General features: G+C 41.3%; 1 protein-coding gene and 1 long non-coding RNA gene across 6 annotated transcripts in view; one reads left to right on the top strand and one right to left on the bottom strand.

Moving 5' to 3' along the window:
• PTPRM (protein tyrosine phosphatase receptor type M) overlaps positions 1–24,333 on the top strand; it is a 782,304-nt gene that overhangs the window by 185,429 nt on the left and 572,542 nt on the right. For all 5 annotated transcript variants that reach the window (XM_039255239.1, XM_039255236.1, XM_039255237.1 and 2 more), the window contains exon 2: positions 9,916–10,038. In XM_039255239.1, coding sequence (XP_039111170.1) covers positions 9,916–10,038 — 123 coding nt within the window. The remainder of the gene's footprint in view (positions 1–9,915; positions 10,039–24,333) is intronic.
• LOC120247366 overlaps positions 1–24,333 on the bottom strand; it is a 62,334-nt gene that overhangs the window by 23,198 nt on the left and 14,803 nt on the right. The gene's annotated exons all lie outside the window — the stretch shown is intronic.

Here is a 24,333-nt window from a genome sequence, read left to right as displayed (position 1 = left end):
ACACTAATTGCTCCCGTGAAAGGAGATTTGTATCTCCCCTTTTCATACAGAGAGCACGACACACAGTCCGTGACTTGTCCGGAGATAGAACAGGTAGGTGACAGACCCAGGGCTTAATGTATCCTGGGTCTCAGATTCCAATTAAATAGAGTCAGTCTTATAAGTTACCAATTTTTATTTTAGAATAATTACTCCTAATGATAGGAAATTGAAGTGAATGTTTTGCCAAGAGGATATAGGAAATTATATTTACTTTTTCCTTATAATTTGATTCTACCCAATGAGCTTGATGTGCAGAAAAAAATGTTCATTGAGGGAATATGTTTAGTTGAGTTTAGGTTCATCAGCATCCAGTGAAAATAAATAATTGGTTGCCTGTTTTAAGCTGAATAACATGGCTTGGCTATAGTACATATGGGTGAATTCAGGAGTTTATTTTATCTGCTTTCCCAGACAATGATTTTGTGCTAATAAAATCATCAAGAGATGGATTTGTAAATCATACTAAACTGGCAGGAGTGCTACTGGGCGTATAATGAAATTCTGTTATTTTTTTTTTATTATTATTAATTTCCTGTGTTTCTCTGACCAACAACCAGGATCATTTTCTACCTAGGATATCTGCTTTTGTTGAACTGTTACACTTAGGAGAAAAATTACAGATTGGGGGTTTCTTAGCATGAAATTAGAGCATGGAATTCAACACTTTGATCAAGCAGTGTTACTCTGTTGCCCTTATGCACTTGAGAGATAGATATTTATGACTAAAAGAAGTTATTTAGAGCAGTGATCTCCAAAAAGCTTTCTCCACACCCTTTGAGGTGTATAGTACAATCCCTTGGTACATGGAAGAAAATATTTGAACTTTATATTTGCCTTGTAGTTTGCACTTGAAAAGGTCAGTTATGTGTGTGTCTATAATAATCCACATTATATAATTTACAAATAGGTAAACATAGGATGGTTGTGCCTTTTTAAAAAAATTGATAATACCTTCTTAAGAATGTTTGAAGCCACTGATCTGAAACAGTTTTCTAAAAATGGGCCAAATGATTAGATTATTCTGGGAATTTTTTTAAATGTGCCGGTTCCCAGAGCTGCTCCAAGAAGAGTCTGGTTAAATAGGTCGGTCTGGAACAGTGGTTATCAGACATTAGTAGGCACCAGAATCACCCTGAGGTCTGGCTTATTAAAACACAAGACTTTCAGGAGCAACTGGGTGGCTCAGTTAGTTAAGCGTCAGATTCTTCGTTTCAGTTTAGCTCAGGAACTTGTGTTTTCGTGGGTTGAGCCCCATATTGAAGTCTGCGCTGGCAGTGTGGAGTCTGCTTGGGATTCTCAATCTCAATCTCTCTCTCTGCCCCGCCCCATGCTGTCTCTTTCAAAATAAATAAATACACTTGAAAACAAAAAATCACAAGACTCTACCCCAGAGTTTCTCATTTAGTTGGTTGGGAGTGGGGCTTAGGAATCTGCATTTCTAACAGGATCCCAGGTGATACTGCTGGTCCAGGGACCTACTTTGAGAACCATTGCTCCAGCATAGGACTCAGGACCCATGCACCTCCCAAGATGAAGTGGTAAATACTGATCTAGATTTGACCATCTTCTCCCCTAGACGGTTCCTGCAGATACCCTATCATTTTGTTTTCCTTTTTTTTTTCCTTTTACTGCTGTTGCTATGATAGAGGCAGACACTGTTTTTCACACTGTATTTTTCAATACTGGTGTGGACGGGAGAGGACCAGTGTTAGATTCAGGTAGATTCGAATTCGTAGGGAGTTTGTTTGAGTGGTTTAATTAAACTCTGTAGTGACTTATAAGGCATTTCTTTATAAATGGGAAACTGAGACAGATCCCTAATGATTTGGATGCATCTGTACAATATTTGGGAATAGAAATGACACTGGTATGGGGCTCCTGGGTGGCTCAGTTGGTTGAGCATCTGACTTCGGCTCAGGTCATGATCTCACGGTTTGTGGGTTTGAGCCCTGCGTCGGGCTCTGTGCTGACAGCTCAGAGCCTGGACCCTGCTTCAGATTCTGTGTCTCTCTCTTGGTCTGCCCTTGCTTCTGCTCTGTCTCTCTCTCTCTCAAAAATAAATAAACTTTAAAAAAAAAATGATGCTGTTACCCATTGGGGTAAAAAAAAGATATTAAGATCAATAAGAAAAAATGCATGCTTGTTTGTTGCAATCAGGCCTTTTTTTAAAAATCAGGGATCAATAGATGGATATGAAATGAAGTATGCAGTAAGTATAATAAGCCATAGACACTTTAAGAACAAGACAGCTCATTTCCTTTGAGTTATATAAAATATATCCATTGGCAAATAGCACTTTTTACAATAGAGCATAGCATTAGCCATTTAAATGCCTGTGCAATGTGTAAAAACTACTTGCTGGATTAAATTATGTAGAAGAGCATTTCTATAATGCTTAGTGTCTGATTCACTAACCGTCACCGGGGCACTCAAAGTTTAAGAGGCTTTATATACTTGTATTGTTTGGCAGGCAATTAAATGTAGATGTCACTGGGATTGATTTATAAGAAGAAAGCAGTGGCTTCGCTATGTTGCTGTAGGGTTGTTTCTTTAACTCTTAAAACAATTATGTATATTACAGCTCACTTTCTGTTTATCGTTTGAAAGGTATTAATTTCTAGCCATTTACCTGACAGTTTTAACTTTGAAATAAGTGGATAGGACCACCTGAGATTATATGTATTTTAGGAAAATAGAACATATAGCATTACTTTTCTTTGTGGGGTGCGTGAGCACTAGTTTTCAATTCCCCTGCTCTGTAGAGAGACCCATTTAATACTTTATGGATTTGGTAAAGGCTGCCTTAAATGGGGTCATTCTGTATTTAGAACAAATGAGAAAAATGTTTCAGAAATCTCCTCAAGGAGTATTGCCATCTTTTCACAAAATAACTTTAAATGGGCTGTAATTATAACAAGAAGAACTTGATTGCTAGAATATATGAGTCAATTTAACCTGTTAAAGGCAGAACAATTCAAAATGTGTGTGGATCTTGTAAGTAAGTTTATGAAATTAACATTTGATTGTCCACTACTGGCTTCTTAGGTGAGCTTATTTGCAATGCAATTCATGCAACAATCATTATACAAATATTATACATTGTTTACTTATTGAGGTGCATTCAAAGTAAAAATGTGCAGACTGGAAAGAGTATGACCTTTGGACTCAGACCTTGGGTGAACTCTGCGTGACTTTGGGCAAGATAATTGACCACTCCAAACTCCTATTTGTAAAAACAGGGATATAGCAATGAATTTCCAGGCAGGAGACAGAAACCACACAGTAATTTGAACAGAATATGAAGAATAATATATAAAGAATAATTAAGTAGGGGCACTTGGGTGGCTCAGTCATTTGAGGGCTGGACTTTTGATATTGGCAAAGGTCATGATCTTACCATTCATGAGATCTAGCCCTGAATAGGGCTCTGGGTGTACAGTGTGTAGCCTGCTTGGGATTCTCTCCCTCTCTCCCCTCTCTCTCTGCTTCTCTCCTGCTTGTGCTCTCTCTCCTTCAAAAAATAAATAAATGAGCTTAAGAAAAAGAATAGTTAACTGTAACAGTGGGTTGGAATATAAGAGATTGGCAAGTATGAAGTAAAGAGAGCTCTAAGAATAAAGGAATGGTAGATATGAGAGGCAGGCACTGGTCCAGGGAATAAATAGAAGAGTCCAAGGAGGACATCTTTCTAGAGGTGATATCCAGGGCTCAGTGGTTGGTAGGGAAGTTGCTGTGGGGCCACAGTGATGGAACTTGGAGGAAGTGTGTCCTCTAGAGCAGCAGGGGAAGCTGTTCATGGGGGCTTTCTTTTGGGGGCCGCTCCACTGCAGAACTGCGGAAGCGGTGCTGGGGTAAGTTCTTGTCTGCAGGGTACTGCCTACCACCGTGCACCAGTTGAGCTGGGTCCTGAGAAGGCTCCAGCATTGTGGCCCCGGTGCTGGAGAAAACTTGTGTGTTGAGGAGCCCTATTTAATCCCCCCCTCCTTCCTCTCACAATGCCTCTTTAGAACCCTCCATTGTTAAAAGCTCACTGGCTTTGCCCCCTGGGACAGGAAATGTAGTTAGAGAGCTTGGATACAGTTTTGCAGCGCAAGCAATGAAAAGTGAATTTAGAACTCAGAGGTATTACATCGATAGCTGGCATAAAGGTTATCAATGGTTGCCTTTAGGGTTTTTAAGATTAAGTAATACATGTAAACATATGCGTGGTTTTGTTACATAACAATTTCTTTGAATTGAGACAAATGTCTCAGCAATTGTGAGGAGTAAGTGAAATAATGACTTGTCCCCTTAAGCAGAATCTGGCTGACCCAGGGCAGATGTCCACCAAATGGTAGCTGTTAATACCAGAGAATTTTGTAGGGTTCCCATATGGTGGTGTTGATTAGCAACTTCATGCAAAATGAATAGTCCCAGGTAATGGTTCTCATTCCCAAACCTTAAAGACTACAGGGAGCAACCTTTGAAGACCTTGAAGTCGCGTTAGTGGATCTGGACCAGCCTTTTACAAAACCGAATAGAACAGAAATGGATAATATCCGTGTATCTCAGTAGAGTTAAATTGGGTTTGCAAAATGTACATGTATGTATGCTGGGTCAACATGTCGTGACCCACACAGTCACTGTGTAAAGAATTGTGGAATCGTTATATTGTACAGGCAAAGCTAATATAATGGTGTATGCTAACTATACTTCAATAATAAAGAGATAAAAATAAAAAAAAAAATAAAATACTGCTCTTAACGGCGGGGCGCTAACTCTTGTCAGTTTGTTTTCTTTTGTCTGCTCTTCAGGCCTGGCACTTTATTAGGACATAGGTGGTCATGTGAAAGATCTTTTCAGGTTTTCTTTGGGGAAAAAGTGGACCATCCTCTCCTTTATAGCTTCTATCCATGATATCATACTATTTTTGGATCTACGAATTCTCTGCTACTCCAAAGAAAGAAGAAAGATAAATTCCCTTCAGTATGCAAATGCAATATTTTATTTTCATAAATCAAGAATGACCTTCATAGGCAACTAGTCTTGCTATCTAATTATTGCCCCAAAAAAGAGTTCAACTTTTCTAAAGCAAAAGCCATAATTTGTGAAGACTTAATTAACATTTAACCAGGAGCGCCTGGGTGGCTCAGTCAAGTAAGCATCTGACTTCAGCTCACGTTATTATCTCACAGTTCGTGGGTTCGAGCCCTGTGTCGGGCTTTGTGCTGACAGCTAGCGCAGAGCCTGGATCCTGCTTCAGATTCTGTGTCTCCTTCTCTCTCTGACCCTCTCCTGCTTATGCTCGCTCTCTCTCTCTCTCTCTCTCTCTCAGAAATAAATAAAAAACATGAAAAAAATTAAAAAAGCATTTAACCAGCTTATAGTTTTCATCCCAAATAAAAAATGCACATGTTCACTGATTTAGTCTTATTTCTAGATTATTCATCTTGGAATACACCGGGATGGGCCTGGGTGTTTTGTGGGGGCTATATTGAGGTTGTTTCCATTGATTAAGTGGATATTACCTTGCACTTCTTTTAAACATGTCCAGCCGAAATTGTTGCAGCCAAATTCTGTATGAATTTTGGCAGAATTCATTACTCATTTTACTACCATGGTTCTAGAGAGTTCTAGAGAGTACCAAGATGACTAAGAATTATAACCAAAATTGCTTTTCAGCAGAATTCCTACCTTTCCTATAGGCTTTCATGGACCTTTCTTTTAGAGAGAGAGAGAGAGAGAGAGCGAGAGAGAGCGCGCGTGCGCGCCCCCCGTGAGCAAGCTGGGAGAGGTAAAGAAGGAGAGGAAGGAACAGAGAGGGGGGAGGGGACAGAGAGAGGAAGGTTAGAGGGGCCGAGGGAGGGAGAGAGGAAGAGGGAGATGGAGGGAGAGAATGTGAATGATGGCAACCTGCACCCCAACTGGCTGCATCACCTTTCCTCCATCTTGCACCTGACTTTTGGTTTAGTACTGATTTACTGCCACAAAAGGGAAATAATTTAATTTGATCTGATGGAGGACTGTGGTCCAGCCATGAGCTGTTAGGCATTAGTCCAAGTAAAGACTGTGTTCCGGGGAAACCTTGGCAAGTCCATTGCTGACCACTTCCCCTCCATTCCTGTACAGAAACTGTGTTATTCTGAAAATCAAGGAGATTTATTTTTGGAAGAGCTTCATTTCCCTGCATTTTTTTGGAGACTTTGCTTCCTTACCACATTCTTCAATGGCCCCAAAGCATTTACTTGAAAAACCTACTGTTCTTTGCCCTCACATGGCTCCACGGAGAAGCCCACAGGAGTGTGCCTGCATGGATGCTCACAGCTCTTCACCTTCCTGACACACACTTCTAAATTTCCAATTACATATCCCAGTTATTTGCGATGAAGTGAACCCATGAGGGTCATTGTTCCAAGAAGGATTTCAGAACGAATGATAAGCAGATACTGGCTGAACATGCCTGACCACATGATACACTAACTTGACGTTTGCTCTCTTATTGAATCATCAGAAATACCATGTGAGATATGTGTCATCTCCATTTTATAGGTGGAGAAACCAGGATTCAGAGATATCTCTCAGTGATTTGTCTACAGCCACAAAGCTGGCCGTGGGAGAAGGGGAAGGGGCCAGATCTTTGACCTTGTTCCCCTTGTCACTGCACAGAGCCGCCTTGAAAACCAAGGTTTAATTGTTGTCTCTTTAATTGGTCAGTTTAATTCAGATGTAAACACCTTAATCTCATCGTCTTTTAGCTCAATAAACCAACTTTACTATTTTTAGGGTCTCAAATCTGTTGGGTGAAGCCAGCGGTGGCTCTGAAAATTGGTGTGCGGGTATCTTCGGGCAATAGGAAATTCAGTCTATCCCATTTTCCAGTGGTTTGATAATCGTACATGGGTCTGAAAGAACCATAGCATACGTTTTATGTTTCCTTTCAAGTGATAAACACAGCTTTATGCAATGGGAAAGTATATATTTGCACCAGGGTTTTGCATCAGCCTTTGGGGTTTGCTGTTAGCCATGCATGCTTTCGCCTTTCTATTTGGTTATATCTTCAGTGCCAGTGGTGGTTTTGTGAACCAGATCTTTAACTAGCATTGAATTGTTTTGTGGCTGCCGATAGCTATTTTTCACCGTTTAAGATTGTACTACAGGCCGTGTTTCCACGGGGGGACCCCGTTTCTGTCAAAATTCATGGTGGTTTCCTTCTGTCTGAATATTATCAGTGCTACTGCTGTTTGAGCTTATTCCTACAGTACTGAAGCGATTTTCTACATCAGAATTAAGATTTGCAACCAAGGGAAAATATTTCTCCTAGATGTTTGCATAGTCTTCTAAGATTTCTTACCCCAAATTGGAAAGTCGTTAGTATTATGTGCTTTTAACCAAATCCACTTTGTTTCTGAACTTGTTAAAGCTGAGTGGGAGGGAAGTATAAATTACCCGTTGTTGTCAAGGTGAAATATTGAGTTAGTGCTGTATCTTTGTAATGAGTTTCTGTTCTCAGTGGAATGTTTAATTGACCAGTTCTGTTAAAGTGTCACAGAAGACAGTGGCCAGGGTCACTAATTTCACGGTCGGTCATGCCTCAAGCCAAAAACTAAGGCAAAGCTAGAGAGCTGGGAGAGACCCAAAATGGTCTGAGGTCCCTTGACTCTGCCCTGTTTAACATTTTTTAAATCAGCGATTTGGAGGGAGACATAGAACGCGTGCTCATCACATTTGCAGATGACCCCCGTCTAGGTGGGATGACTAATACCCGAATAGTGAACTCAGGATTCTGAAAGCTCTTAACAGGCTGGAGTGAGGCATGGAAGACAATGAGATGGGATTTAGTAAGGATCCATGTACAGCCCTGAGTTCAAATTCAGGAAGTCTGATTATAAGAGAGGGGAAAGGACTTAACAGCAGTGCCCGGAAAAAGACATACGGGACTTCAGGCTCGCAGACGCTCCGAATGGACCACCACTCTGCCCAGACTGTTCAAAGAGCTTGAGGTCCAGGGAAACAGCCAATTGAATTCTGGCTCCAGTACTGGGAGCCATTGTTCTGGATGAGTCCCCATAACCCAGGGAACATGCAGAGAACAGCGGCCAGGGCAGTGAAAACCTGAAAGCCTTCTGCTGGAAGGCACTGAGGGGAGCAAAACATGTTTTGCCTGGAGAAGTGAAGACCTAGAACATGACGGCTCTTTTCAAATAATCGGCTTTCCTGTGTAAAAGCGGAGACTTTTTTCCTATTTCTTCACAGGGTCGAACTAAGATAAATGAGTATACATTTGAAGAAGCAGAGGCTGGGCCTTTTTAAAGGGGGGATTGTCTATAAGGTAGGGATGCTTTTCTAGATTTCCTGAGTGCTTCACCCATTCGAAGCTGTCTCTCTGTCTAGATGCTTGTAGTCTTGACATAAGCTTTTAGATTGAAGTTGACCCTCGGTGACCTCTAACATCTACCTTTACCTCTGAGTTTGTACAAGTGCTATTTTATTTATCTTCGTGCTGCCGGACATAGTATTATTGCACTACAGACATAGTGCAATAATGTTCTTATTTTTGTGTTTTCTTGACCAGAGCCCTTAATTCTCATCATTGGCAAGTAATTATGAGTAATATTTTTTAAAATTAATTTTTAAAAATTTACTTTCAAGTTAGCATAGAGTGCAACAGTGATTTCAGGAGTAGAATCCTTAATGCCCCTACTCATTTAGCCCATCCCCCTCCCACAACCCCTCCAGTAACCCTCTGTTTGTTCTCCATATTTAAGAGTCTCTTATATTTTTGTCCCCCTCCCTGTTTTTATGTTACTTTTGCTTCCCTTCCCTTAGGTTCATCTGTTTTGTATTTAAGTCTTCGTATGAGTGAAGTCATATGATATTTGTGTTTCTCTGACTGACTAATTTTGCTTAGCATGATACCCTCTAGTTCCATCCACGTAGCTGCAAATGGTATGAGTAATACTTTTAATGAATATAACTAGTAGCATTATATAATGGATATTAGAATTTTCATAGTAATTAATATGATCAATATAATCACTCCCTTTCGCAATGTGAAGCATTGGTGAAAAGATTTGATACCGCACTAATTCAAAGTAACAGGAGACATTTAAGAGGATGTGGGTGGGACTGAAAATCATCAGCGTGCCTCAGGATGCTGAAACAGCTGAACTGCTTTGTAAAATTGCATTTGCTCTTATTCTTTGTTTCTTTAAGTAGCTTCATTTCTAGCACCAGAATTAAGCAGATGTTTAGTTTTGAATTTATTCTTGCCTTTAAAAAGTGTGTGGACTAGAAGCAAATTTATAATCTATTTTACTTTTGGGTCTTCAAATGTACAAAGTATTAAAGTTAAACCTGTTTTTATCTTAGATTTAGAATAATCCTTAGAGAATGTATTTTGCAAGCTATGTTCATGGTCTCTACTGTATTGTTTTTCCCATGACATTGTGCCAGTGTTAATGGCGAAAGCATTTCTCTTTTAATTTTTTTGGACACATCATGATGTGTTTTTATTGAAAACACATTGAATACCTAGGGCCACCCTATTAACATTTTGAACATAAGATCAATTATTCCAAATCCCTGCAAATCTGGAAAATATGAATTATAAATTTACTTGGGTCTTATTTTCAATTAGATTATACAAACACTGGATTCTTTGGGCAGGAGGACACTATAGTATAGTAGTACTGGTAAGGCACGGTTAATATTAAGCTCGATGAGTGCTTAAGCCCATAGGGTACAGTAGGGTCAAGTTCCATATAGTACCTGAGCACCAAGGTCAAATCAAATTTAGTTCGGTATCAAGTAGGTTTACAGTTACCTTCAGTCATCATCGCTTACTCCAGAAGTCTATTTGTAGCTCACATAACTTTTCATTCTTTTACATTTTAGGTGGTTGCCTCTTTGACGAGCCACATAGCGCATGTGGATATAGTCAGGCTGAAGATGATGACTTCAACTGGGAGCAGGTGAACACCTTGACCAAACCAACTTCGGATCCATGGATGCCATCAGGTTTGCATGTAGTTTTAAATTCTCTTTTTTAAAATCAAAAAATTAAGTTTATATCTTTTTAAAATCACAGCTTCACAGGAGTCTTCATCACAGTAAATATTCATTGGGTATTGGTTGAATGAGTGAGGCTGTTGGTCTTTGAGTGTGACACTTCAAGGTGGTTAACTAGTACGTTACTGTTGTACCATAGTACAATTTAGAGGACCAGTGATGAAGAGCAAAGGGTTTATTTACCTTTGTATCTCTTCCTTTATAAAGTTTAATTAAAGTTTACTTCCTTTATCTTTGGGTGTACCTGAGCTAGATTAATGGGCATTCCCCAGTTGATCCTTTCCCAAGCAGCAGACATGGGAAATAGATGGGTGCTTCTTCTGGCAGATGTATCTAGTGGATGGAGCTCTAGCTGGGAAATCCAAACAACAAAGTTTCCTTCACAAATGGGAGACCTTGGGGAATAACTTAAACCTTGTCACCCTGAGGGGCTTACTTGGCACCAAAGATAAAATGGTGACTCACATATGTGGATACTTTGTGTTCTGGAAGAAGTGCTTAGTAAATTTTCCCATGAGTGAAAGACATTTGTTCCATTGAACACCAGTAAGAATTCAGCTTCCTGTTTTGAAGGATGAGTAGGGAGTTGGTGATGAGTGAATGTCAGTCACATTGAACTTGATCACTTTAAGGGACACCTTTTCAGATTTCTAAAAGGTTAGATTTGGGGCGCCTGGTTGGCTCACTTGGTTAAGTGTCCAACTTTGGCTCAGGACATGATCTCACAGTTGGTGGGTTCGAGCCCTGCGTCCGACTCTGTGCTGACAGCTCAGAGCCTGGAGCCTGCTTCAGATTCTGTGTCTCCCTCTCTCTCTGCCCCTCCCCCACTCGCTCTCTGTCTCTGTCTCTCAAAATAAAATAAAGACCTAAAAAATTAAAAATAAATAAATAAAAGGTTAGATTTGCCAATTCATGTAACAAAGAGGTGAAGAGTATGCTCTATTCAGGATTCAAGATGCAAAACACGATTCTGATTTGGATTTTAGATAAAACACATTTTTTGAACTCTTTTTGTAACTGTAAGATCTTTATTAATACACCCAGATGTAGCAATAATTGTATTTAGTAAGTCATCTTGTAAAGGTAGCTTTTCAAGAAGAAGTAGAGTTTAATGTCATTCTTTACTAAGTGTTAACAGTTATGATGCCCACCATGTTCTTGCCTTCTCCTTCCCACATTTAACTCCCTATAACTTCAAAAAAGGGAGCACTGAGCTCCTTAGCTCTAAGGCTTTGCTGGACTTAAAACGATTCTAGCTCTTGGTTATGTTCCCTCTGCTAACATTCTCCTTTTCTGTCTCTCTTTTTCTCTTGTACGCGTGTGCGTTTTTGAATATGACTTGTGTTTGGATCAGTGGTACTTTGGTTGTTTTTACAAATTCCAGCTTTTGCTCCCATGCTGGCCAGTGAGTGGGGGAGATAGCACTTCTTGTGCAGAGATGTCCTTCCCTAAACAGGCTCTCCACTCCAGAAGGCCTTTTGGGCAGTACCTGTTCCCTCTTGAGGCTCTAACCTGTGTCAAGAGAGGCGAGGAATGGCTGAGGCCAAGAGACTGGGGAGCGTGCTCAGGTTTAGTCCTGGGAGAGTTCTCCACAAGAGTAACTTGGGCTTTTCTCATTTTCTTATAATTTGGTTTTTAAAAAAGTTGTAATTTTTCACATTTGGCAGTCAGTACAATTACTGTGGTCCTTTAGTTTGAAGACTGTCTTGGAAAAATTGATTTTACAAAGGAGCCCTGATATTGCAGTATCTTTTTCAGCCTTCACTGGTTCTGTTTTTGTCACATGATGGCTCATACCCTTCTATAAAGGAGGGGAAGGTATCATTTCTTGCCACCATCTTGCCCTTTACTTCTTTTTGATTTCCCACAGTAGAGTCTCAGGCCAAGATGTCCAAGTTCTAAGCATGGGAAAGATGGGTTCCTAGCAGAGGCCATTCTAAAAATGGTAATAAAAATCAAAGACCAATCGTATCCTGAAATAATTGGTTGGATAAGTGAAAGTACAAAGAGGAAGCAACTTTGCAAACTTCTGGCTTTTGAAGGTTCCTCTGCCTTTGGAAGAATGAAGTGGGGGCATTTATACTTTCTGCTTGAATTTATTCTACTTCTGTTGATTAGTGTAATACTTGGTGATTAATATTAGACCTTTTTAAAATATATAAATTATTGTAAAATTGACTTCCATACAACACCCAGTGCTCATCCCTACAAGTGCCCTCCTCCATGCCCATTGCCCACATTCCCCTCTCCCCCTAATGTTAGGCCTTTTTAACAGGAGATCTCTGAAGATTATATCTTCCAGCATGTTTGTCAGTTCCATCTGATTTTTGATAGCTACAAATGTGTGCCCTCAACCTGCACCCCCAGAGTGCAGATCACTGTGGGGATACTTGGGTGGCTGGGTGTCGACAGGTCTCCCATGATGTCAGTGGGCATGGGTCCAGACGAGATTTTTGGAAACTGGTAGCTGTTCCATCAGACTCAATGTTTGCCATAACATAGGATGGTATTTTCCCCTTCCTATTCATTAAATGAACTTTAGCCATTAAAAAAATTCCTTTGAGCCCTAGTGTATGCTAATCATGATGCTGATGACTGCGGAGGAATGAAAGATGGTAAGAAAGGAGTCTTTTTCTCCAGAAACTTGGGTACTTGGGAAAGAGAGTTATGGAAATACAATTAGGGAGCAATCCAATTGTATTTTTTATATAATTAAGTGTTGTATATACTGGCAGTGTTTTAAGAGCAGCAAGCCCTGTGGACTGGTGCTTAGCTGACCTATCTGCCTAAGGTGAGAAGTGAAATTCTCAATGAAATTTCATTGTTAGAAATTAGGAAACATCACCTTATAAGCTTTGCATATAGCCTCCTAAGGTATGGATTTTAAAACAGAGTTTCCAAAGTGTTTAGACATTACAGCCATGACTTGCTTTAAATACTAGTTAGTTACAAGGGTTTTCTTCTCCTCCTTTTGCATTAATATGTATAACATGATTTATTTATTTCAAAACAAATTCCAAAGCTGGCCCTCTTACACTAAAACCAGTTTTATGAATTTGTCAGCATAAATTTAGGGTGGCAAAATCAGATGCAACCAAACCTTCCTGAGGGTTAACTTCTTTAAAACTGTACTTAAAATATTAGATTGAGGGCACCTGAGTGGCTGGGTCGGTTAAACATATGACTCGATTTCGGCTCAGGTCATGATCTCATAATTCCAGAGTTCAGGCTCCGTGTTGGGCTCTGTGCTAACAGTGTGGACGGAACCTGCTTGAGATTCTCTCTCCCTCTGTCTCTGCTCCCCCCTTCCCACTTGCTCTCTATCTCTGTCTCAACATAAATAAAAATAAACTTTCAAAAGAAAGATTAAGAAAATACTATTGGATTTGTTCTCACATGTATATTTCTATGTGTTCCCTCGTGCATCGCCTGGTCCTGTGATGTTTTAGACTGGAGGCTGGCACATTCCGTCCCACAGGTCAAATCCAAATCAAGCCTCCTGCCAATTTTTGGGGGGCTCAAAGGCTGAGAATGGTTTTTATTTTTTTAAGTGGTTGAAAAAAAAACCAAGATAATCATAACATTTTGTGACACGTGAAATTCAAATTTCAGCGCCCATAAACAAAGTTTTACTGGCAACACAGCCCTGCCTGCTAAACATAGTCTGTGACTGGTTTCAAGCAACGGTGGCAGAGCTGAGAGCAGACAAGACAGCAGACACTGCAGAGCTCACAAAGCCTAGACGTTTACTGTCTGTCTGGTCCATTACGGAAGAATCTTGCTGACCCCTGTCTTAGACCATTTTGGCATCAGCCTATAATTGTTGCTTTGGACTCAGTTTATATTGTTATTATTTTCTGTATTCATATTGTAATTATTCACAACAAGTACTATTTCACATTGTCTTCTACTCTCAGATGATATATTTTCCAACTATTGAGCCATTAGAATCAGTAAGAAAAAAAAACCCATCATGATGATTAGGGGTTTTCTCTATCTTTCTCATAAATTTGTTCTCTGTTTAAAAACCATTGAGATTTTCTTTATTGTTTAATCCCATCATCCTTGTGGCCCTATTGTGATTCTAATAAGCAAATAATCCTTCAAGCTGCTTTTTAAAATTATGACCATGAAAGGCTACAATTTTTACTTTAAACTTGTTCTAGTTAAAATTTGCCTTTTTCTGTGTCTTTTTTTTTTTTCTTTTTTGAGATTGATGCCCCAGTGTGTGTTGGGTTTGTTTCTCTGTATCTTCATGTGTGAGGTTATTTTTAGCCACACTTAAAAAATTTAAATACAGTCTGGAGCTTTATGTAAGCTGACTTGGTAGCTACTCTAAGGCTATGACATTGGTTCTGGAAATACATATTTAGGGCAAATAAATACCAAGTGCCATTTAAAATTTTGTATTTGAAACTGATGTGTATGTTACAGATTTATACTTTGGCAGCTAGCTCTGAGCCAGTCTTTCCTGGTGACTGTGTGGTTCATCTCCTGTTGATTGGTCTGCGCTGGCAATGGGGAACTTTCTTAAACTTTATCATAAGGATTACTACTTTGAGTGCAAGGACCTTGGAGTCAGAAACCAAGTAATAACCTGGTACATTTGTTAGTCCTGTTGTATTCTGGCACTCTCTGTACTGTGGCACGTTGTCTAATTATCAGAGTAGATTAAGACTTATTGATGAATACGTCTTAATTCTAGGGGTGCCTGGGTGGCTCATTCGGTTAAGCATCTTGGTTTTGGCTCTGGTCCTGATGTCCTGGCTTTGTGTATTCAAACCCTGCATAGATCTCTGCTCAGACAGTGCAGAGCCTGCTTGGGATTTTCTCTCTCCCCGTCTGCCCCTCCCCCACTCTCATTGTCTCCATCTCTATCAAAATAAATAAATAAACTGAAAAAAATCATGACTCCAGCAGAGCTGTAATTAAGTGAATTTGGTTTCCAGCGCTAGGAAAACTTAACACATTTTCCAGGTGGTGTAGCAGGTAACCAGGGGAAGCTCATCTAGCCTTCCATCCTTCGTTTATATGTTGCAAACTGGGGATGGTGGTGTTTCTGGTCTTCATGGAGATGCTGTGACTAAGGATTGAATCATTTCTGTGGGTGCCCCTGTGAAAGGCAGAGAGACGGAAGTGCCAGATGGAGGGCAACATGCGCTTTTAGTGTGATGACGCAGAAAATAGAAAAAATGACTACGTCTCTTTACGTGGACTGTTTCACATTTGGGAAAGATGATGGACTGACAGACACAGGAATTGAAGTTTCCTCTTTGGGTGCATTCATCAGGCATATTTTTCTCCCACTAGGGAAGACTTCCTGCTTATATTCACACTTCAGGGTTTATGCAAGGTTTAGGGAGTGATGAAGAGGAGACTGTGGGGTTGAAAAGGCATTTTACCTCCTTAAATTTCAGTGTGTATCAAGTGAGTTGTATTTTTGGCACAGAATATTCAGACAGTTGTCTAATTGTCTCATTCATTCTTTGAATCTGTCAACATTCGACAAATATTTACTTAACACCTGCGATGTGCTAGGCATTGTTATTCATCACATCAGGATTCATCACCAAGCAAGCCAAGTAAGGACCCCTCGCTCCCTGGTGTCCCTTTCATCCTCAGTCTGGTTAAAATCCTTCTTGGATTGCTCAAAGATTATGTCCTATAAGACTATATTTTCCCTCATTCATTAATGACGTTTTAGAATTGAATACTTAAAAGGTAATACAAAAATTCAGTTCGTCAGACTCAGAACACTAGAGATCAAATTTAGCTTTCTTGTATACTTTGTCCCTTAGAAAAAAATAAAAACAAAAGCAAAAAAAATCTGTATTGCAGGCAAGGGGCAGGCCAGTACTTTCTGCTCATTCTCCTTTATCAAACAAAGAAATCTCTTATATGTGAATAACTCTCAGCAGTTGGCAAAGTTTGCTTCTTTGTTGTCTGTCTTTGAGTCTCATGATGATCTGGAAGATTGGGAAGCATTTATCTCTTTTATACCTTAGGAGACTGCAGTTCAGAGAAGGTCGTTTTTTTTTTTTTCCTTAAAGTTAATTTATTTTTGAGAGAGAGAAACCCCAAGTTGGGAAGTGGCAGAGAGAGACAGGGAGAGAGAATCCCAAGCAGGCTCCACGCTGTCAACATGGAGCCCGATGTGGGGCTCGGGCCCACAAATTGTGAGATTATGACCAGAGCCGAATTTGAACACTTAACCGACTGAGCTTCCTGGGCTCCCCTGAAGTTCAGAGAAGTTAAACGTGCTCCAGGCTTCCAGATCGTAGAGCCAGCTCCCAGTTTTGCTCTCCTGAGTACTGAGGAGTGACCTTAACACATGAGGACATGCATCTAGTGAGGGGATAGTCTTCATCCCAGAGGGAAACATTCTCGATCTTCTGAAAATGGACATGAAGACTGATCCAGTGTGGAGGCTGCTGGCCCCACCCAGGGCAAATGTTGGTTCTGTCACTTTGTAGTTATTAACCTCGGGCAGGTTCTCAAGCTCATGGTTTCCCAGCCTCCTCGTTTGTAAACTGTTCGTAATTTGTGTTTGGGGAGTGACTGGCATGGGCCTGGCTGTTCTGCCAGAGCCACAGTAGTAAAGTCTGTCCCCTTACTGATTGCATCTTGGGGAGGAGGAAGGCAGGAGCTCAAAAGCAGAGACACACACTAATGTTGGCATGTGCCAACGGCTAGGGGAAAAAGCTACACCGGGATCAGGGTCTTCCGTGTGTAGACAGGACCAGCCTCTCTGTGGGGCAGTCGGGAAGCAGAGAACGTGGAGGCTGAGGGACCTGGGCAGAGAGAAGAATAGGAGCCAAGATCCGGGCAGAGGTGAGCCCTGCCGGATGGAGCGGGGTGGTCAGTCCTATAGGACCCCGGAGGCTGTGGAAAGGTGTTTAGAACCTGCCTCGGAGGGTTATGGAGCAGCTGAGACGCGATGACCTACTTTACGAACTTAGCCTCATACCTGACCCAGCACAATATTAATTAATTCTTCAGGAACAATTTGGTATGAATTTATCCTAACTTAGCTTAATTTGGACTCCTGAGCAAAGTGGGCAGTCAGACCAAGTTATTATCTTCTTTTCTAAATGGTATCGAATAAGAAACAGAAGATATAGACCTTAATATAATCTTTTTTTTTTTCTTTTGAGACAGGGAGAACGGGAGAACAAGTAGGGGAAGGGGAGACAGAGAGAGAGAGAGAGAGACAGAGAGACAGAGAGAGAGAATGAGAATCTTAAGCAGGCTCCATGCCCAGCGCAGATTCTGACATTGGACTTGATCTCACAACCATGAGATCATGACCTGAGCTGAAATCAAGAGTCAGATGCTCAACCAGCTGAGCCCCCCCGGCCCCCCCCCCCCCCCCCCCGCCATAATTTCTGATTAGATTAAAAAAGTATGCTCAAAGAAGTCCATTAAAAGACTGACAGTATTTATTTCGGGATGAGAGGATGGGGGTAATTGCCTTACATGTCTAATTTTTTTAGGGGGTGGTCATTAAATTGGCATCCTTTGAGTTGATTCTGAATATTTCCAGTCCCCGAACTCAGGGAAAAAAAAAAGTTTTGCTGTTCTTCGGAACCTGATTCAAATGTCCCATAGAAGGTACCTGCCCACCACCCAGATGTAAGGTAGTCATTGATGGACCCTCCTCCCCTCATCTTACTCAGATCGCCTTGGTGAAGCTTGGGATGGGTTTCTAGGTAGCATTTAAAAATTTTTAAAAATATTTATTTTTGAGAGAAAGAAATAGGACGCGAGTGGGGGAGGGGCAAAGAAAGAGGGAGACACATCATCTGAAGCATGCTCCAGGCTCTGAGCTGTCAACACAGAGCCTGGCACAGGGCTTGAACTCATGGACTACAAGATTATGATCTGCACTAACGTTGGACACCTAACCAAGTGAGCCTCCCAAGGCACCCCTCCAGTTAGCTTTTAAACAGTAAATGATGAGACACAGTGAAAGAAATTAGACTGGACTTGTATTCTCTCAGTAGTTTCTAAATTAAAAAATTTAGAAAAATGACTTTAGAATGTAATGAAAAATACCCATTTTACATCAGTGATCTTTGGGGAGTTTTAGTTAAACAGGATGGGGCTATGGGTAGCCTCACTTTAACATGGATGTAAACAACATAAAATTTACCATGCTAACCATTTTTAAGGGTTCATTGGCATTAAGAACATTCACACTGTTGTACAACTGTTTCCACCATCCATCCCCAGCACTTTTTTTGTCTTCTCAAACTAAAACTCTGTACCTATTAAACACTCCCTCCCCGTTCCCTCCTCTGCCCAGGCCCTGGCTACCACTATTCTACTTCCTGCCTCTGAATTTGACTACTTTGGGTCCCATATGTAATTGGAATCATATAGTATTTGTCCTCTTTTGTCTGGCTTACGTCACTTGACATACTGTTTTCAGTGATTCTGTTTTTATATACGAAAACTTTCAAGTTCAGGGCAGTCTTTTTTTTTTAAAGTGTCTTGATTTGTAATGAGTGTTTGGAGACAGCCAGGGGCTATTGTATTATGTATGATCACTTATTTCAATCATTTATATTCAGTGTTCAACAAATGTTCTCCTTTAAATTTGTTCTACATTCTTGTCTTGGCTGATTGGAAACTTAACAAAAACAAAAACAGTGGCTAGTTATTTTTTAAATATTTGCTGGAAAGGACACAAAGAGCCTGTGTATATAAATACGTGTTTTCAAAATACGTTTATTTCTTGCTTGATTTCCTGTAAGATTGTACAAGATGCCAGCATAAGCGTTACGTGAAGCCGAGTAGTGGAATGAACAGGCAGGCCAGTCATGAGAGGTATTGTAAACCTCTCAGAATCTGAGTGGGAGGGGGATGCAAGATGTGAGGTTCAGATGGGGTGGTGGGGCAATGGGGCAGTCATAGCCCGCCTGCGGAAGTCACCCTGAGGAGGTGGTCATCCGTCATGCAAGGCCCCCTGGAGCTGGGCACGGCCAAATTGTTGGAGAAGAGGAGCCTGCTTTGGTAGAAGAGCCAAAAGAAGGGCCAGCGGGCTTTGATGTGAACCTCTGGGACCCTGTCCGTCTTTGGAGCACTCATTCCTCACTGGCCCGCAGGGGGTGGTGGGGCAGGGCTGGGCTGATGTGAAAGCAGTTTCTCAAAGGACCAGTGAGCCTGAGGCCTGAGGGAGGCTGGCCACTGGGTCTGGGGCTGACAAGCAGCAGCTTTGCTTTATGGAGGGCAGGAACTTCAGGTCACGTGGGTTTAGGGTGGGCCGCTGGATAGACTAGCTTACGTAGCCACTGGTAGGTGAAGGTTGCCTTTGTGCAGCACTGCGGTGGGGGAGCGGGAGGCTTGGAAATTCTGTGTGCCCCCAGGGCCATGGTTCACCCCAGTTTCCCCTTGCCTATTGTAGTCACAGACGGAGGCTCCCCATTAAGGGCCTCTGAGACCTTCCATGTTCCAAGGAATCAAAGAGATAAATAAATTTTATTTTTAAAGCTTATTTATCTATTTTGAGAGAGAGAGAGAAGCGGGGAGAGGAAGAGAAAAAGGGAGAGAAAGAATCCCAAGCAGGCTCCGCTCTATCAACAGAGCTTGACGAGGCTCGCGGTTCATGAGATCATGACCTGAGCCGAAACCAAGAGTCAGAAGTTTAACAGACTGAGCCACCCAGGGGCCCCAGAGAGATGAATACATTTAAATAAGAAATGGTTACGCCTTAATTACTCCTTTTACCTGAGGACCAGGAAGAAATGGAAGGCCTCTTTTGGATCTACAGCTGTGTGTGAGGCCCTGAGCTGTATGTTCTGGGCACTAAGGGTACAGCCAGGATGATGCCCAGTCTTCCAGGAGAGGCTGAAGTGGCGTGGCCTGTGCCCTGGTGGGGCCAGGCCGCTGCCCAGGCAGAGCCTGGTGGGCGAGGGCGAGCAGAAGGCCCCCAGGAGGAGGTGCTTCCAGGAGGGGCCATGAGAGCGTGAGGACTGAGGGGGGAGCAGGTGGGCAGGCCGGGCAGAAGGATCAGCCTGTCCCGAGGCAGTGAGTGGAGTGTGGGCAGCAGATGCACTCACGAGGCTGCCCAGGAAGCTGCAGGGCATCAGGGAATGACCCACATTATAGCCTGGAGGGAGAAAGACACTCAGAGGCTGTACTGAACTGGTTAAGATGCGAAGCAAGGAGGCAATTTGTTGATTGTTGAATGTGCGTGTGCACACGTGTGTGTGTTGGGAGAGTGTGCAAATGTGGGAACATGTCAACAGTTGGTAAGTCTGTGTCTAGTGTGTGTAAGTATTTACTACATTTTCAACTGTTCTGTAGTTTTGAGACTAAGGAAAATTTGCTGTATATGTGGGGACACGAGGGGCATCAGTGCGACGTACCCCAGCTCCATGTCATGCCAAAGCAATTATTGTACATGGATGTATTTTAGGCAGAAGGCTGTCCTGTCAAATCACATTGAAAATATTTGTATCTATATTTAAAAAAACTGAGTTGACCCACGTCTTCCCTTTCGGAGCTTATCAGGATGATTCCTTGGTCTTTATTGGAGAGCGCTGATTGAGAATGACTAACTTCAGGGAAGTAATTTTAGGACTCTCTAAAATAGGACACATGCTCTACGCTGTGGTCTTATGCCTCAGTGAGTGTACCAAGTATAACGATCTTTATCCTATTGGTGGATATTTTGGTGGCTAACTGAAACTTTGCAAGAAGATGCACAAGGAATTATTAATTTTATTTTTGGATACATGCCTGCATTCATTTGTATCCTGTCCATAATATAGGGCTGAATACAGAAAAAATCTTACAGCATTTCTTGGCAGACTCCATGAAATGATTGTGCAGATCATTATTTTAAATAAGTGGCCTTTAATGCATAGTTGGCTGATACTTTATTCTAGGAGATTGTGATAAATTATATCTTAAAGTGATATTTAAAAGCTTAATGGTTGAAAGGGAAATAAATATGGCTATTTAATTCATTGTCAGCTGGACAATCATGATACCTCTCTCTGGTGGGCGGACAAATTGAGACAACTGATAATGTCTGAATCAGGTATGTGGGGGTAGCACGTGACTATAGCAGTAGTCTTATAGAGAGGATGTCGCTGGAAATGTGTTTTTCACATGGCCCATCCTTGTTCATATGCTTTAGGTTGTCTGATAGGGGTTTGTTTCTTAATTTTATTTTCCCTGGTTCCTTTTAGGGAACTTGAAAGAGACATCTTTTGTATGTACTATTTCTGTTTACCCATAGAAAGGGAACAAAAGATTGAAATCCTTAGCATCAGACTTGGAGACATAGGCTGGGTTTGATTCAGTGCATTTTAAAGCAGATAGACATCAGTGAGGTTTCTGGTAGTCCTGTTGGGGGATTATGAAATATCTCTCTAGCCATTCCTTTTCATGCTCTTTTCTCTTTCCATCTCCGTTGACTGTGATGCTCATCCTGTTAAACACACATCTTGTGGAAATGGAGTCACCTCCCCAATTGTGCTTTATAAACACAACGTGCCTTAGTTCCTCCTGATGGTCCTGGCTCACTGTGGAGTGACAGGCTGCAATTTGCCAGCAGGTCAATGACTGAGCTGATGACAAGTGACCTTTCTAACACTGCAATCAGTGCTTGTTATTTGGAAAACAAAATGATACAGTTTGTATTTTTCGGCAGATGGGTCACTGGGTCAGCCCACCATTGACATGCGGATTTGTTACTTGGGCTGGGTGAGTCAGTTCAGACAGGAATGTTAATTTATTTGAATTGATCCGGGTCTTGCTCATATGAAAAGGTGTTGGGCATTTCTTAGTGGCACCAATTCTTATAAATAATTGGTCTTACACATCCGGTCAAACAAAGACTTTTAGAAAGCCTGTTTTACACAGTAACACTATATACCAGCTTAGGAAAGTGTACCATAATATGTTTTGTTTAGATTTGAGGTTTCTCAGTTGTCTTGAAAGAAAATCTTGAATATGTGACCTTGTATGTGTCGTATTTAAATACACTTCCTCCATATGTTTCATGAGGCCCCATCAGTACATGGTTACGAGGCTGAATCATTTCAGGAAAAGATGCTGGGAAGGTATGAGCAGCCCGAAGAGATAGCCCTTGTGGTAGTTAGTAGTGTTGTTGAATATCTGCTTTGGGCTTTCACCTTCTAAAAACATGGGAGGATTGTGTTTCCGTCCCCTTTGATTTAGATGTGGCTACACCTGATTTGGCTCGTGAAATGTAAGTCGAAGTGACACATGTCACTTTCAGGCTGAGCTTCAGCAGTGAGTATGAGATTCCCCATGCTCGCTTCCCTTTTTCCTGCCTTGCTAATCGTGGAAGCATTGGGATGCTTTTTAGCCTGGATGCCTGAGGGAGGAAATGTAGCAGTGACTTCTCCTCACCACCTAAGCGCACACGCTCCCTCAGCTGATTGCAGGGGGCCTGCACCCCAGGGAGACAGAAACTTCCTTGTGTTTTGCCACTGAGATTCTGGAGTCCTATGTTGAGTGGTTTCCAACCTCTTTGGTCTCAGGGCCCCTTTACACTCTTAAAAGAGCATGTGACGCATTTAAAGAGGTTTTGTTCATGTGGGTATTATCTATTTATACTTTCTGGATTAGAAATTAAAACTGAGAAATTTCGACAGCCGTGCATAAACATACATTCCGTTAGCCATCAGAGCAGTGATGGACATCTGTTAGTAATTGAGAATGAAACGGGGACAGTAAAGTCAAGTAATGTCATATTATTATCGTGAAAGTCGTTTTGACCTTGTGGGGTCCCTGGAAGGGTCTCAGGGATTTCCGGGTAACCTGGAAGACACTTTGAGAACTGCTGGCCTAGACCATCTTAAGTGAAATGCCTACCTTGGCAATTTACAATTAAAGGCCCAGAGGACTCTGGGAGAACAAAAGAAGGCTAATAGATTCTGGAAATATTGCCAAAAAGATCTTTCTGAGTGTTAGAACTCATTTTTTCTTTTTGAATAAAGACAGTTTAAGTACTTTGTCCCTATTACTGCAAGGCATTTATTCGTTATATTAATGAATACCCATTTAAAATAAAATAATGCCCCCCCCCATGACATTGTACAAAGCCACATAACTGTGAATCCTACAAGTTCTCTGAAGGTCTGGTTTCTGAAATGTGATGCTCTAGAAAAATTTGAAAGTAGGATTAATATTCATATATTTGAAAGTGAGTGGAGGCTTTCTGGACAGCAGAAGGTTGGGTGAAGTGAATTCTTTAAACTTAACTGTATGTAGGGAAATTGTATAAAATCATTGGTAATGCTACTTCTGAGAGGTTTGTTTTTTTTTTTTTTTTTTTTTTTGGCTACTTCTGAGATTCTTAACTGTGGAACAGTCCTATTTACTGTCATGATAAAATAATCTCAGCTCCTTTTATTATGAAATGTGCAGTGACAAAATATCAGGATGGCTGAACATTATTCAGGGAGATTTGGATATTATATTTGATAGAAACTACATATGAATTGATAACAAGTCCTGCAGGTGAACCTACCCGTCACATATCTCCCTGATATCCATACCCACATTTATGTAAGATAACACATTTATTTCCAAAGATATGAGTTCTGACCGCATTTGCTAATATTTAAAAGGCATGATGGATCAGTGTTTTCTGAGTTTAATGTTAACACAACCTGGGAAGAGTTATCAGGGGAATTCGGTGATCTCTATAGATCCAGCTATTCTAGATAGTTAATATTTAAGCTCGAGGAAGAAGACAAATGACATTTCTAGCTCTTTCTAGGACCTTTTCTCTTTCAGTAAATACTCATGAAGCACCTGCTGTGGGCAGGCACTGGTTTTGTATCCTAGAAGATCAAGACAGTCACGGATGATGTAAGAGCAAGGAGGCGATGTTTTACTCGACAGACCAAGTATTAAAATAGAATAAAGCACTGGCTGAAAGAAAAGAAAATTAAAATTAGGAAGTGGCAGACTCAATAAGGATGAATTTCATCTACCAATGGCCTGCCTGTTATGGTGACTTCTGAAGCCTGGGACTTACGTTAGAAAGTCCCTGTTAATTTGGAGTCCCCCGCAGGCTGGCACACTTCAACAAGGCTTCCTAAGAAGATTTGATAGATGTAATCAAGAGCCGGAAGTGGCCATCTGCCCACTTGTGGGAGCTGGCATCCATAGCTGCCTGCAGGAGGTTGGAGGTACAGCCTTTTTCCTCCAATAGAATTGTATGAAGGGAGAGGCTGCCTTCACCCAGCCGCTCACTGA

This window comes from Hyaena hyaena, unplaced genomic scaffold, assembly GCF_003009895.1.
Source record: "Hyaena hyaena isolate Hyena2069 unplaced genomic scaffold, ASM300989v1 scaffold_515, whole genome shotgun sequence".
NCBI classification, from domain to species: Eukaryota; Metazoa; Chordata; class Mammalia; order Carnivora; family Hyaenidae; genus Hyaena; species Hyaena hyaena.
The sequence above is the reverse complement of the archived record's forward strand: the minus strand, read 5'-3'. Positions and strand labels throughout refer to the sequence as shown.